General features: G+C 42.3%; 1 protein-coding gene across 1 annotated transcript in view; it reads right to left on the bottom strand.

The window, feature by feature from the left end:
- Nucleotides 1-16910, bottom strand: part of ANTXRL (ANTXR like) — a 125780-nt gene that overhangs the window by 45444 nt on the left and 63426 nt on the right. The window contains exons 10-11 of the mRNA XM_033943828.1: nt 734-832; nt 80-149 (exon numbers count right to left, since the gene is read on the bottom strand). Of these exons, the coding sequence (XP_033799719.1) occupies nt 80-149; nt 734-832 (169 nt within the window). The remainder of the gene's footprint in view (nt 1-79; nt 150-733; nt 833-16910) is intronic.

Raw genomic sequence — 16910 nt, 5'->3', positions numbered from 1 at the left:
AACATTTGTGTGTCTTTATAATATTGCTCTACATGTGCATACTTTCTTTAGGTTTTACATAAAATGTGTCAGTACTTACTGTCCAACGTCTTCTATGACTGGGGCAGGACAAAGTAAATATGTGTCTTGAATGACAGATGGTTTTTTATCTGGAAAGACAAACTCAGCATGTACTGCAGTCCCTGAAATATTCAATGCTACCCAGAAAGTCCCATGCAATACTGGACGAAAGAATCCAAAGGTCAGAACCCCAGACTAGCAGGGAAAAACTATTGAAGGGACCACAGAAAAGTGTGTTGAGTGGGCATTGGGGAAAAAAACAACAACCCCCCCCACACACACACAGCAGTTAGGAGAATAATGCATAAAAATCTGCATGCAAAAATACCAAACAACACAAAGAATCATGTTTGCAAATGTCTGTGCCTACACTATTTTTTTTGCCATAAACCCATAAATCAGCTTTGTGATTATTTTATAACTAATTAATGAGCTCAAAACCAATTTCCTGTGAGGGAGATGGAGTTGACATATTTTTGCAAAAAGGTTGGTGTTTTATTGTAAATATATATTTTTTAACCAAAAAATTAATATGGAAATCATTTGTATTGTGTGCAAATGGCCTGCCACCATGAGAATAACCATTTCATTTTCATGCAGATTTTCTCCCCATAGTGCACTGGCCTCCCACTTTCCTGGGCAGTGCTTCACCTCCTGAAGTATGTTCACTTACTAACTGTGATAGTGTCATTTATTTTGAAGCTGCAGAGAACTTGATCAATATTCCTCGCATGATAAAATCCATTTCCCCTTACCACCACCTGGAAGGATTCTGTCGAGGTAAAAAAAATGAATTAATGAACACCTACAGAATTTTCACTATATTTCAAAGAAAAGAGTAACCACATAAAAAAGTCATTCATATATCAGTGAATACTGTAGCTATTAAAGAGCCTATTTACTGAGCTGCATTAAATACCTTACTAAACCGTAGCGCGGTTTTTAGTACCGGCAGCAGTGGTAACAGCTCCGACGCTCAAAGAATTCCTATGTGTGTCGGAGCTGTTACCACTGGAGGCGGTGCTAAAAACCACAGTATGGTTTTGTAAAAAAAAAAAAAGGGGGAGGGAGGTTTAAAGAACTGCACTAAGTATGTTTTAGGTGCACCTATTTGTGTTTGCATCAGGTGTATTCTATAACAGTTCACATAAATTTTAGGAATGACCACGATCTGCCCATGCGCCTCCCCTGGCCACACCCTCTTTTCAAATTCAGGCACTAGAACTGATACACAGCACTTTATTGAATGAGCTTAACAAGTTGTGCGGTCAACTTCTAATTAGTGACAATAAGTGTCAATTTATAGATATATCTTTATAAGCATATTCTATAAAGAGGTGTATGTAAATTCTAGTACGCAGAATTGAAAAAGGGGTGTGACTATGGGAGGGCCATGGGCGAGTCATGGGCATTCTGAAAAAGTACGTGCAGTTATAGAATAAGCCTGATCTTTGCCTACGTTAGGCATGGGGATTTGCACCAGGTTTTAGTTGGTGTAAATGGTTGTTCCTAAATTAGTCGCAGGTCTAGGCACTAAGGCCCTGATTCCATAACTGGCATCTAAGCTCTAGCTACAGAAGAGTGCAATTGGCAGTCATCTGCTAGGCTCCATTTATAGAATCACACCTAAGTGGTCTTAGGCACCAGTAGGCATTGAAACCTTAGGCACACTTCCATTTATGCCAGATTTTCTTGGCCTAAATGAGTGCACCTAAGTTAGGCGCCTAGTGGTGCCTAAGTCAAACCACGCCCAAAATCCACCTAGAATCCACCTCTAACCACGCCAACTTTCTGGTAGGTGCCTCAGAGTAGACGCCTACCAGCTCATTTTGTAAATTGTTTTTTAATGGCGCTTTTCAAATAACAGTGCTGGTTAAGCCTAATTGAATAATCGGCTATACACACTGATCTAGGTGCCTAACTTCAGGCGCTGTTTATAGAATCTGGGCCTAAGTGCTATTCTATAAACCCTGCCTAACTTCAGGAGCAGTTTATAGCAGGTATTTTTTCGGCACCATATATAGAATATCTCCCTTTATGTGCAAGTTTTCAGCTTCAGTTCAATGTGTGTGACATAGGCCATGATCACAAGAAACCCAGCAAAAATTTTGAGCACATAGTTGTAGATGTCTGTGCTCCCTTTCTGACCTGTGTACATGTGCAAGAGAGAACACTGATAGTGAGTCCTACTGAGTATGCCTTAAATAAAATATTGTGTGCCATCACAAAGGATAAGTAGCCAAAAATGTACCTCCTAGTAAATGATTTCAGACACCACTACATAGCAGAAAGAAGAGATCCACAGGTCAAACAAATTTCAAAAACATAGTTCATAACACCATTCACCACAGATTATTGAGATGAAGGATAAAGTATAATCATGACATAAAATTAAAAGACATTTTGTGATGTGATTATACAGTAATCTTCACCTGAATAATTTGTGGTGGATGGTATATGGACTGTAGTTTTACTTTTGAAATTCATTTGACCTATGGACCCTTTTTTAACCATATAAACATACATCACATCTTTAATATGAGCTGAAAATTATCAACCACTGTTCTAGCTGAGTAATGCACTCTGCTTAGCCAATCACCGGTATGACCACAAAGTATCGGGACAAAGAATTATAATTATGTGTGTAATCATCCAATGACAAAATGGAAATGTACCTGATTGTTGCAACACTGCAAAGATAAAACCTATACTGAAAAGACAGAATATGCATCCAGAGATCCTGTGTAATTATATACCAATTTCTGTGATGCCAGTTGTATTAAAGATTATTGAATGAGTTGTATTAGAAGAGTTGGAAGAATATGTAGAAAAATAAAATTGGCTAGATGTTCATCAATATGGGTTTAGAAAAGGACATGGGATGGAAACACTATTACTGTCAACATTTGATGTACATACTTTGGAGAGTTATGGATTCTGGCCAAACATACTGTGTGATATCTTTAGATATCTCTTTGGCCTTTCATACAGTAGATCCTTTGATTTTGTTGCACAAATTGCAAAGAGGAGGTGTTGGAGGTGCAGTACTGAAATGGCTTAAATCATTGTTAACTGATCATATGTTTGTGGTGAAAAGTGGAGGAAATACTTTTAAAACCAATAGGAGGAAATATTTTTTCACTCAGAGAATAGTTAAGCTCTGGAATGTGTTGCCAGAGGTTGTAGTAAGAACAGATAGCGTAGCTGGTTTTAAGAATTTTCTGGAGGAAAAGTTCATAGTCTGTTATTGAGAAAGGCTTGGGGGAAGCCACTGCTTGCCCTGGATCAGTAGCATGGAATTTTGCTTCTCTATGGGATTCCGGAATCTTTTGTTACTCTTTGGGATTCCAGAATCTTGCTATCCTTTAGGGTTCTGAATGGAATGTTGCTATTCCTTGAGTTTTTGCCAGGTCCTGGGGACCTGAATTGGCCATCGTGAGGACAGGCTGACCCAGTAAGGCTATTCTTATGAGGTGGTATTTCTGCTGCTTCAACATCGAAAAGGGAAGTGCCGCAGGGTTCATCACTATCAGCCTTATTGTTTAACATGTACATTGTGTCATTGGAACAGGTCTTGGAGGGACTAGATGTTCATCATTGAATATATGCAGATGATATTTGTTTCTTTTTTCCAACTGAAACAGGAATTGATTAAGTGCAGACAAAATTGAAAGCTGTATGGAAAAGATTAGGGAATGGATGGATGAAAATATGCTGATGTTAAATTTACAGAAAACAGAATTGATGTTTGTTGGTAATGATGACTGTTTGTTGCAATTGAAAGATATAGGGCCTGTTTTACAAAGCTGTGCTAGAAGCTGTCGCGTGGCAACAGCCCTGAAGCCCTTTAAATCTCTAAGGGCTTTGGGGCTGTTACTGCACTGCAGCTGCTAGCATGGCTTTGTAAAACAGGCCCATAGAGATACAGGATGTAAAATTGATAGTGTCTTCATGTATGCGATTGCTAGATATATACTTAAGTCATTTATCAATGGAAAATCATATTATACACGTTATTAAAGGTTCATTTATACAGATGAGGATACTCTCTAGAGCAGGGGTGTCCAACCTGCGGCCCGAGGGCCGCATGCGGCCCCATGAAGTATTTTGTGCGGCCCCGCTCGAGGGCAATGCAGTGTTTTCCTCTGCTGCCCCCGGGTGTTTACTGTCTTGCTGGCTCCCTCCTCTGTCTTGCTGCAGCATTTGCAAATTTGTGCGTCTCCAGAAATTTTTTTTTTTCAGCCAATGCGGCCCAGGGAAGCCAAAAGGTTGGACACCCCTGCTCTAGAGTCAGCCCCATGTTATTAGCATTAGATTTTCAAACAGTGATCCAAAACAAGTCTTGTCATTTCTAAAACAGATTTCTGTAATGCATTATTCTTAGGCATTACAAAAGCTAGGATACATGCCTTACAAGTAATACAGAACACAAATGCAAGGTTAATTACTGGGGTTATCTCGTTATGACCATACTAGTCTTTAAGCCCGTTACATTAACGGGTGCTAGAATATATGTGTGTGTGTCTGTCTTTATTTCTTTCTCTCTCTCTCCTTAGCCGCTTTTTTTTCTTTCTGCCTTTCTTTTTCCTTGGCTGTCCATCACCACCCCTTGCCTGCTCCCCCTGTCCATTTTCCCTTCCTTTTACCTCCCCTGTGTCCACCACCACCCCTTCACTGCTCTCCTTATGCAGCAGCAGCCCTTCTCCCTTTGTTTTACCTCCCCCCTGTCCAGCAGCACCTCTTTCCTTCTCCCCCTATCCAACATTAGTCCTTCGTTCCTTTTTCTTCACCCCCCCCTGTCCATCAGCATGTCTTTCCTTCTCCCCCTGTCCAACGGGTGCTAGAGTAGACAACTGTTTTTTTTTTCCTTTCTCTCTCTGTGCTTGGATGCTGTCTGTCATTCTTTCTGTCTGTGTCTCTCCCTTGCCCCCTGCCTGCCTGTATTTCTCCATTGCGCCATGCCTGCCTATCTCTCTGTGGCCCCCTTCTCTTCCCCACCATGATTGGTGTGTGCCCCCAGCACACCCTTCCCCCCAAAGCAGCCCCGTTTCCCAATGCCCCTGCCCCCTTTTGTGCCATGTCTGCCTGCTCCGTGGCCCCCTTCTGTTTCCCCCCTATGATTGCTGTCTGGCCCAGCAAACCCCTCACCCCAAAGCAGCCTCCTTTCCCTCTCCCCTTGTTGAGCCATGCCTGCCTGCTCTGTGATCCCCTGCCCATGATTGCTGTGTGCCCCCAGCACACCCCTACCCCCAAAGCAGCCCCTTTCCCTCTCCCCCTGCCTGCCTGCCATGCCTGCCTGCTCCCTGTGCATCAGCATTTCCCTCCCCCTCACCTGTTCCTTCGTAGCAGCATGCAGATAAAATGGTTCCCTTACTTCTTTGCTGGATATTTATTTTAAGTTTAAAGATGCCGACGCGGCTCCTCTCACGATCCCGTCTGCGTCGGAAGCCTTCTCCGACACAGGCAGGGATCGTGAGAGGAGCCACGGCGGCAGCTTTAAACTTAAAAAAAAAATCCAGCAAAGAACTAAGGGAGCCGTTTTCAAAGCCGCCGCCGCGGCTCCTCTCATGAGCTGCACTTATATTATGTCGGAAGATGAGAGAGGAGCTGCGGTGACGGCGGCAGATTTCAAATTAAAATAACTTAGGCCAGGGAGTTTAAGGGACAGGATTGTACAGCTTGTGCAGCTTAGAGGGACTGAAGGGGACAGAGAAAAAGAAAAGAAAGGTGGCGCGAGCTGGAGCAAGTCCGTCCTGGGCCCGCGTCTGCCCTCCACCGACAGCCGGCTCCCTCGAAGCCCTCCTCCCCCCCCTTTCCCTTCCCGCGGTCTGGACTACAAACGTGGTGATTCCCCCACCCCCCATGATTGCTGTCTGCACTGAGCACAACCCTCCCACCAAAACAGCCCCCTTTCCTGCCTGCTGCAAAGCTCTTCTTTTTTCGCTTTCCCTCCCGTTCTGCGAGGTTCGCTACAGCCGGCTGCGAACCTCAGCAGGCCGTTTCAAACAGGAGCGGCAGCGGTTGGAGCGGGAGGGGGGAGTCGTCGATGTGTTCCGTACCGGACACTGCCGCCGCCAGCGCTGCTCCACACCGCCTTCATCCTGCTGTGGCAGCCGCCCCTCCCCCGGAGCGACTCTGACCTCTACCGGGCCCTCCAGTAGCTCACACTCCCACTCCCAAAGCAGCGGCACGAGGTGGAGAGCAGGGAGGCTGTGGTGACGTAAAACGCGCGCATGCGCACTCGTGTTTCCGCGACGGATCAGGGAACACGATTTTTGAGTGCGCATGCGCGGCCTAGCATTTTATTATATTAGATAACCCCAATATTGAAAAAACTCCATTGGTTGCCTGTTGAATTCAGAATTGAATACAAAATTCTGACTATAATACGTACTCTATGGAGAGGCACCGAAGTATTTGATCCAAGCTTTGAGAGAATATATGTCAAATCATGCTTTACGATCACAATCAGCAATGAGACTGACCCTTGAAAATACTTATGATGTATATTACAGAAAAACATGGATGCAATCAATTTCTGTGGCAGGTCCAAAGCTGTGAAATGCAATAAATGGTTCATTGAGATTATGTGCAGACTTTAAACTCTTAAAAAAATCCTTATAGACCCTTCTATTTATAAGAGCATTTTACAAATGAGGAGATGTTAATATCATTTTTTCTTCCAAGACTGAATCTGAAATGGTGGTTTAGTGTATTTCTATGCTTATCTTTTCCTGCTGGATTTGCAGAATTCTAATTTTATATATTAGTTGCTTTTATTCATTTATATATATGGAAATTGTAACCTGCTTAATATATAAGCGGGATAGAAATTTTTAAAATAAATAAATTTATGCAAACTCCTCCCAATTCTATATATGGTGCCCAAAAAGTTGGCACCAGCTAGAAATATGTTTAGCACGATTCTACAAGGTGCCTGTACCTTTTATAGAATCACGCTAAGTGGCTGTACATTACATAACTTTTATATACACCCATTTAAGCCAGCTAAAACCAGGCCTAAATACTTGGGCTAAATTGTGCATGGAGCGGGCATATTCTATAATAATGCAGATAAGTTTTAGGAGCGCCCAAGATCCGCCCAGGTTTCTCTCCTGACCACGCCCCCTTTTCAAATTTGCACCCTAGAACTGGCATCTACTTTTTATAGAACTGCACTTTCTAAGTTGTGCATGTAACTTTTTATTACTGCCAGTTAGCATCAATTATGAGGTAACTGCCAATTTGGCCAATTAATCAATTAAGGTGTGTGCACAAATCAGCTTTGCGCACCAATTTGTACACTCAAGGTGCCATGTGCAGAATTTGGGAGTTTATGGCTAACAAATGCATACAAAAATTTGCAAAGTGGGAATAATTTTAGATACTGGTAGGCTGACGTTTTTATTTTCATGTATAAGTTGTTTTACACACAAAAGAGCTTATATAAAACCGCACGAGCACAAAAGCACATAAAAAATATGGAATCAGAAAGCGTGCATCCATTTAACGTGATCTTTTTACTAATTTAGGACCCTTGGGAACCCATATTATCAAAGAATTAACACTTAGGATTAGAAGCTATGCACTTACGCCCAGATTCTATGAAGTGCGCCTAAATTTGGATGCCCCAAATAACTAGTTAATGGACTCCAATTGGCACTTAATTGGCATTAATTATGAGTTGGACACTGATCTGGCCACATGCTATTCTGTAACAATGGGTGCCTAAAATGGATCACATGCAAATCAAAAGGGCGCATGACCCTAGGAGGGGCCTGAGTGTTCACATAAGATACCTGCAGTTTTAGGGATCCGCACCCAATTTACATACCAGGATTTACATAATGTTCTAACTGAAACCTGATGGGAAACCCTCACGCACAAAGATGCACATTAAATTTTGCACCCAATCTGGCACTCAGGCCCAAATTCTGCAAGCGGCGCCTAATGTTAGGCTCCTATTTCGGAGGCACCCAACTTGATAGGCGCCTATCTAAATTGATTAACAAGCTCAATTAAGCTTTTTAATCAGCAATAATTGAAACTTAGGCGCCTATCAAGACAGAGCGATTCTGCAATAAGGCGCCTCTAAAAATTTAGGCGGCCTTCAAAAAAAGAGGCGCTATGCATGTTAGGCATGGGCGTGGCACGTGTTAGGCGCCTTCTTGCTGAATCGCTGCTCTTAAGCGTGCTTAAGCGCTCAGATAGGCGCCTAACTTTTAGTTGTGCCTAGAGCTGGCCTATTTCTTGGGTGCCTCCAAAATAGGTGCCGCTCAGTACGATTCATTAAACAGCACCCAATTTTACTTGAATCGCGCTGAACAGTACCTAATTCGGTGCCTAACTTTTGGGCGCTTCTTATAGAATTTGCCCTTCAATGCTATTCTATAGAGGGTGCTCATCCCAAAGTGTCCTCACGCTGTGAGCACTGAATTTTATCAGCACCAAATTTTCAGCACCATTTATAGGATCTGGCCCGTAATAGTTTAAACAGGAGAAGTTTGGGAAGAAAGGATTAGTGAGAGGATAAACATATGTATGAGGGGGGGGGGGGGTGCTGAAAAGTTTTCAGCTCAACCAATCAGCTTCCTAAATTCTGAGCATTATTTTGGCACTGCAGCTGAAAAGCGTGCTACCTTATTTCGCCAAGTGCCAATTTGCAAAACAAAATTCTCTGTTTTGACATTGTTTCAGATCATCGATTGAACTACGGTATATCCACATCATTCTCTTCTTGGCTGGGCTGAGAACTTTTTAGCACCTCCTTGTATAATATGAAAATCACTACAATGTTGTGAAACTGGATGTTAACATCATGGTTTGGTTTACAGCATTGCAACTCCTTCAATCATGGATTATTATTGATATAAAGTGCTTGATGATTAATAAAGAGATCTAAACTTAAAACAAATAGAAGAAAATATTTTTTAACTCGACAAATAAGTTTTGGAAGTCATTGTTGAAACAGTTAATGCAGCTTGAGCTTAAAAGAGGTTTGGACAAATTCCTGGAGGAAATGTCCATAAACCATTATTAAAGTAGACTTGGGGAAGTCACTGCCTATCCCTGGAGTAAAATAGCATGGAATTTTACCACCATTTGGGACTCGACCGGGTATTTCTGACCTGCGCTGGCCCTGTTGGAAAAAGGATACTGGACTAGATGGAGCCTTGATCTGACACAGTAGGGCAGCACTTAAGTTCTTATGATTATAACACAGCTGGAAGAAAGTGAGTGGTGATTTTATATTAGAAATTGAATATTTATTTCAATGTAAAGTACAGTGTAGTGCTGAATAGCAGTAGGAGTACATAATTTTAATCCCTATGGAAAGGAAAAGAGAACTATGTTGGTTTTTTTTAAGCTTTTGATAACATTACTTCCTGCTGTCACTATGCCTTCCCATGAGGTCACATTTTCCCATTACAACTGAGGTCAACGTGGCAGTCTATTTTTGATTCTATGAGACTTTCTTGAACAGGAAAGACAGAGAGCAATTCTACTTTTTTTCTGTGCTCATTCATGAAGGGAAGGATTCCACAAATGATTCATTCTAGAGAAAAACTGTCCCGACACATGAAATTATAATCCTGACAAGTGTGGCTAGTTCCAACTGTTCTTCAGGCTGCAATCAAGCAACCTTATCCTATTGGCTGTGGTCATTACAAGCCTTTGTACCTACTCTGAGGACAACTGTATAACTGGGTACCTGAAGGCCGCATGGCAGAAGCCTATTCTGTAATGGCACCTGGGAGGTTTCTTTACAGTGCTGTGCGATATTGGTAATAGCAATTAATTACTATAGGGGTCCTTTTACTAAGGCACGCTAATTGATTTAGCGCATGCTAAATGCTAAGGCGCCCATTATATTCTATGGGCACCTTAGCATTTAGCGTGCGCTAAATCGGTTTACTTGCGCTAAATCGGTTAGCGTGCCTTAGCAAAAGGACCCCATGGTTAGTTACTGTCTTGCTATAATCAATGAAGTAGTTAACTACTTATTCACTATCCAAGTAACTGTAATTAATAACTTTTGAAGAGTAACTTGCATGACATGACATGTCAACGACATGACAGAGGATGTGGTTGGCTTAAGATGGTCAAACCTCCTTGAAATAAGCATCAAGAGATGAAGTTATGCAATATGGAGTTGTGTATAAGATGGTTACTTTACCTCTTCAAGTACTATACGGCTTTTACCGTAAGTATTCTTGGATGTGGTATCGGTAATGGAAAAGCAATGAGTTACTCTAGGCAGGTAACTGTAATCTGTAATCAATTACTTCCTTAAATGAATAATTTAATTATTGTAACTAATTTTTTTAAGCTGGGTAATAACTAGTAACTATAATATAATCAAATACTTTTGAAGAGTAATTAGTGTAACTTTGAATGCAGAATACAAGGATCAGCAGGTATCAGTATGCCTAACATTGAAATGCCCACAATTATACCAGAACTGCAGGTACCTAAATGCAGCAGGAATACTTGCATTTTGTCCCCTGAGAGTCGTAGCCGTATCCTGAACAGACTCCGCCTTTGATTCAGTGCATCTATTTGCCATTGATGTTCCCTGCTTGTGAGTTGTATGTTTCTCTGGTGGGTGGGGAGGGTGGGGTGGGGGTGGGGGTTCTTTCTGTGAGTTGGGGGTGTTGCTTTGATCGTGGAGGACATCAGAGTCCAGTCCTCCGCAGTTGTTGGGTGAAATCGTATAACCTGTTTTCTATTGCTGTTGTACTTGCTGTTGTACTTGCTTAATAAAATAGATTTGAACTTAAAAAAAAAAATATTCTGTAATTTATGCAAATAAGAGTGAGCCCCACCTATGTCATGCCCATGCTCTGCCAATGCAAATACATGCTATGTATGTTAAGCGGGAATTTGCAGAATACTACTTAGGCAGGTAAATGCACACATACCTACAGATGCAGGGGTGTTTCCATGGGCGGGCCTAGACGTGACTGACCCACCCAGTTTAGGCTCAGGCCCAACCACCCAGCAACCACAGGCCGCTTTTGCCAAGACTCCCAGCCTATGCAGCCGCTCTCTTTCCCTCCTTGCCCACCCACCCAGCAATGGGCAGCTTCTCTCTTCCTCTTCAGGCCACCAGCAGGTCTTGCACACTACCGGCAGCTGACCCAGAAGCCTTCTCTCTAAAGCATTTGCATCAGAGGGAAGGCTTCCGGGTCAGCCACCGGCAGCATATAGGATCCACTACTGGTGGCCTGAAGAAGAAGAAAAGAGAGGCTACATGGGCTGGGGGGGAGGAAGGGAAAGAGAGAGGCTGCATTGGTTGATGGGGTTGGCAAGGGATGGAATGAAAGTGAGGCTGAATGGGCTGTGGGGAGGGGGTGCCAAGGGAGGGAAAGAAAGAGGCTGAATGGGGATGGGGTTGGCAAGGGAGGGAAAGAGAGAAGCTGCTCAGGCTGGGGGTTTGGCAAGGGATGGAGAGAGAGGCTGCACTGGATGGTGGGGTTGGCAAAGGATGGAAAGAGAGAGAAGCTGAATGGGCTGGGGGGAGGGGGTGCCAAGGGAGGGAAAAAAAGAGGCTGAACAGGGATGGGGATGGCAAGGAAGGGAAAGAGAGAGGCTGAACATGTTTGGGGTGGTAAAGGAGGGAAAGAAAGAGGCTGAGCGTGCTGGGGGTGGCAAGGGAGGGAAAGAGAGAGGTCTGCCCACTATGGGCTCAGGCCTACCTAAAATTGGCTGTCTGGCTACACCACTGTATATAAGTGCTGGAATTCTGGACAATTATGCATGCAATGAGTATATAAATGCAGGCACCTAGATTATAGAATTGTCCTTTACATGCCATATGTGCCAGTGCTATGAATACAGAGAGGCTTGAGGACACATAATATTGAGTTAACTTGTTCAATGTATATAGGGATTTCTGTTGGATTTGTTTTGAAAAGCCATCCCATGTTTTCTATATAATTAAGAAGCTTCTGCAAACAATTGAAGGGAAAGGATCACATATTCCTTTTTTCAGGCATCCATACTCACAAAATCTTAATTTAGAAATGAAGTAAAGAAGCAAATATATGCACTGGAGGGAGATGGGCAGTGACCAACTAAGTTTGTTGCTGAGGCACAAATAAATTCAGGAGAGGTAACTACGGAACTGGGAGCTCTGCCAAACCTATTTTTGTGCACATCATTCGGAATTTAATAGGTTTGTTTTTTGGAAGCTCCCTGAAAAACTGTCAATTTGAAAGCCCCTGAGCATTTTCTATGATGTTATCAATAAATATAGTTGGGCTGACTTACAGCACATGTTGTTTTATCCTGTAAAGATTTACACCACTGTCTGATTTTTTGTTTTTGTTTTTTGCACACATTCACATTTTTTTAAAAATGATGCTAAGGAGAATAAACTTCAGCTGACCTGGAACACTCCTGAAAATGTAACCAGGAAAATTTCCTGCCACAGCCTTTTTTTCTTTCCTTGTCTAAAACTCCAAATTCCGGAGGTTTTTCCATTTCCTCCCTGTGGCCTGTCACGCCTTAATCAGATCACCTGCCTAAAATTCTTCTGCTTGATGAACACACTTCCCAATGACATTCCCCCCCCCCTCATTCAACCTAAGATAGCAAGCAGCCAGTGAAACAAACTATGTAGTGCTCATAATTTAGACCATTTCTATCTGATTGAGTCAGATCAACAGAAAAGACTTGTCAGGTAATCTGAGAAAATATTAACCCTTTGTGTTGACATTGATTATAGGGAACACTACCACACAGTTACAAACTGTTGGCCACACTGTCACTCTTCAGGTCTACAATCTTCCTTCTGGTCAATATTTATGTAAATTGCATATGTGGAGGGCCATTTTTGAGAGTGTATTTAAATCTGACTTTGGATGTCCTGAAAAGTCCATTCAAAATTCGGATGCTTAAAATATCCATTTTCGAAACCGTTAGAGGTCCATCTTTTTTTTTTCCTCAAAAATCACCTATTTGGCCATCAGGATGTCCAACCTTAGGATGCCAACCTTAGGATGCCTGATTTTTGATCACAAAAATGTCCAAGTTCAGAAAGTCCAAATCCAGATCATTTGGATGTGGGATGAGGCAGCACTGTAATGGACTGGCCACACAGACATGCCAAAAGAGCAGTAGGCCACCTTAGAAAGCACTGCTGTGAACTTCACATAAACAGTGCCAGAAGTACAACTCACCAAACCCCATTATAATGTATGGTGAGCCCTCCAAAGCATTACTTAATCCTTCAGTAGCTATCAGGTCAGTTTGACTACCTTTTTGGCAATTAGATGCTTTTAAAACAGGTCTAGCTCCGGATGTCTAAGTTCCATCCAGGACATCTTGGGAAACATTCAGTTATCATTGCAAAATGTCCAAGTCTAAATACACCCAAGCCCACCACATCTCCAACATGCCATCCTTGAGTTTTGGATGCACAGCAGCTAGGACACCTCACAAGATGTCCAGAAAAATGGTTTTGAAAATTGGCACTTAGACATCCTGGCAATTAGAATGTCCAAGGGCTGCTGTTTACTGGAGGTCTGCATTTTTGAAAATGAGCCCCACAGTATATTTTTAGACATAATGTGAAGGATATCTTATATGAAATTGACCCTGTTTGGAGGGTAAGCAGGCACCTGAGTTTAGACAATTTTATAAAGACATATAGGTGCTCATTTTTGAAGCAGACAAGTATCTAAAAATAGCCATAAAAAAGTTCACCTGCTGAAAATGTCCACATTGTGATTTTCAAAAGACAGAATTTGGACATTTAACACCGCAGTTTGTACAAATTGCAAGGGAGCGTGTTAGAGGTTACATCAACTTCCAGGTGTGGATTGGAGCAGTCAGCATCTCATCAGACTTACTGTGAGGTGAAATCAAGTGAAGACACATTGAAATTTGAACCCCCGATGCAGGCATTTAGCTGAAACTCTGGTCATGTCGGGTCAACTCAAATAAAGCACCCTCACACTCCCATTCTTAAGACCAGTTGTGCTGTTTTTGTTGCTTATTAGTAAACAGGCTGCAATCTATAAAGAAGCAGCATTTTGTTTACACAAAAACAAAGAAAATAGCAAAGTATGAGCATGCGAAACTAATCTCACCATTATATGCGGCCTTGTTATTGCAAAGGAGGAAAAAAATTGCTCATATCTTTCATCCAAATTTGGTGCTAGTGGATGATCAATAATCAATGCTCAAATGTACTCCACTATTTAAATCAGAGAGCCCACTCTCAACGGAAGAAAATGCCTCAGGTTTTCTTAAGGTAGGGCATATATGCTCAAACCTCCTCCACCAACATTATCGACAAAAAAACTTCCGGAGAGAATGTGCCTATTACCACATTCTACTCTTAGGGGTCCTTTTATCAAGCCGCGCTAGCGGGGTTAGCCCGTCGGACATTTCATCACGCGCTAACCCCCGCGGCCGGCTAAAAAACTACCGCCTGCTCAATGCAGGTGCTAGCGGCTAGCGTGGCAGGCGGTTTAACGCACGTTAAACCCCTACCGCAGCTTGATAAAAGGATCCCTTAGTGCAGGGCTGAACTAACTAATGCTTCCAATTGTGAGAAGACGATGGTTGTTTCAATTTTAGCCAACGTTTCATATCTTTCATCAGCATTAACATGCTCTTCAACTTTCCATTGCTTACACCTGATGTCATAACATCAGAGATTGGATAATTAAGGGCTCCTTTTACGAAGATGTGCTAGCGTTTTTAGCGTGTGCTACAATGCCACGCGCGCTAACCCCGCGCTACACGGAAAATACTAATGCCAGTTCTATGGAGGCGTTAGCATCTAGCGCGGGCATTGTAGCGAGCGCTAAGCGTGTGCTAAAACCACTAGCGCACCTTCGTAACCGGAGTCCTAAATCTTACGTGTCTCAAGCTTTCATTAATGGAAATTTTTATTTATTTATCAGGATACTTATAGGTCAAAGGAGTTTACAACCTAAAAACAAATACAAAGAGGAAACAAGAACTCCATTAACATAATAGGGAAGCAAAATCCACCTACCCCAAGACTCGAGCACACCAGACTGAAACAGTTTGAAGAGAGTGTCATCCGCCCCCAACACATGAACTCTGTGGCCACTGTGATTTTTGTTCCTTATTTCTCACATATACCCCCGGATTCTATATATGGTGCACAGAATTATGCGTGAAGATTTGAGTGTGTGCCCAATTTGAGTAATGAACCAATTTGCGCCGATAACTGGGTGCTAATAATTATCAGCACTAATTGGCTGATAATTTATAGACACATTCTGCTTGGCGCTACTCTATACAGATGGTCGTGTGAATTCTAGTGTGCGGATCTGGAAAGGGGTGTGGCCAAGGGAGTGTCATGGGCATTCCAAGCGTTTACAAAGTGTTACACCAGGTTTCAGCTGGTATAAATCCTCACGCCCAAAAGTTAAGCGCGGATCTCAGTGCTAGACACTATTCTATAAATAGTGCCTGACTTGGAGCGCTGTTTATTGAATCATGCTTAGGGCTCCTTTTACAAAGCCGCGTTAGGGGCTTTATCGCACGCAGCTTTTTAGCTCGCACTAACCCCTGCGCTAGCCAAGAAACTACCGCCTGCTCAAGAGGAGGCGGAAGCGGCTAGCACGGCCGGCAAATTACACACGTTAAACCGCTAACGCGGCTTCGTAAAAGGAGCCCGTGTTCATTTTGTTTTCAGTGCTGATTTTTCATTGCCATATATAGAACTCAGGGCTCCTTTTACGAAGGCGTGGAATCGGTTTAACACGCGTAATAGCGTGCGCTAAACCACCGGCCACGCTAACTGCTACCACCTCCTCTTGAGCAGGCGGTAGTTTTCCGGCTAGCGCGGGGGTAGCGCGTGATTAAAAATTGCACGCATTAAAGCAACTACCGCGGCTTCGTAAAAGGAGCCCTCAGTCTGTAATGTATGGATTCATTCCTCACACGCTGCATCTAAACTAAACTAAACCAAGGGCTTATATACCGCATCTTCTCGATAAAAATAGAGCTCGGCACGGTTTACAAAATTTACAAGAAATAAACAAAATAAAAATTATGGATAATGTAGAAAGAAACGAGGTTTACAATTTTGAAAAAATGCCAAGTTTTAAGATGTTTTTGGAATAGTTGGAGAGAGCCCAGATCATGCAACCGGACAGGAAAATTGTTCCAGAGCTCAGTAATTTTAAAGTGAAGAGATTTCCCTAGTTTGCCAGTATAGATAACACCTTTCAGTGTAGGAAAAGATAGTTTAAGTTTTTGAGTAAATCTGGTAATATTAGATCGAACAGAATTCCAAGATAGAGGAAGTAAAGATGGAAAAATACCATGCTTTGCAATACAATGGCAAATTATAACCTGTGAACTATATATTACATTTATTGGTATTAGATCCCTGGTATACTGTAGGTCGTGTTGCAAAAACGTGCACTGAAACTATGGCAAATAGCAACCCATTAACTGTATATTATGTATTTTAACCTGTAACCCATTCTGAGCTTGTTGGGGAGAATGGGAAAAAAAATGAAATAAATAAATATTACCAATATGTGAATCAACCTATGTGATATATGTGATTATATGCCCATGCAGGAATATTTACGTGGGGGTGGACCACAGAGAAAATAAGGACTAGATTAGTTGAACATTGCAGTCAATTACATACAAGACTGTAGTGAGCTCCTTTAGTTGCATTTTTACAGGAAGGACTCATTTTTTCCTCAGATTCAATGATCGATCATATATGTACCAATTCCTTCACTGGGGGGAGGAGTGATGAATATCTAAAATTGTTCCCTATAACATTTGAATTCTAAGTTATCAGCATAGAATGGAATATCATCATTTAAACATGTTCTGTCTCG

Source organism: Geotrypetes seraphini, chromosome 4, assembly GCF_902459505.1.
Source record: "Geotrypetes seraphini chromosome 4, aGeoSer1.1, whole genome shotgun sequence".
Classification (NCBI taxonomy): Eukaryota; Metazoa; Chordata; class Amphibia; order Gymnophiona; family Dermophiidae; genus Geotrypetes; species Geotrypetes seraphini.
The sequence above is the reverse complement of the archived record's forward strand: the minus strand, read 5'-3'. Positions and strand labels throughout refer to the sequence as shown.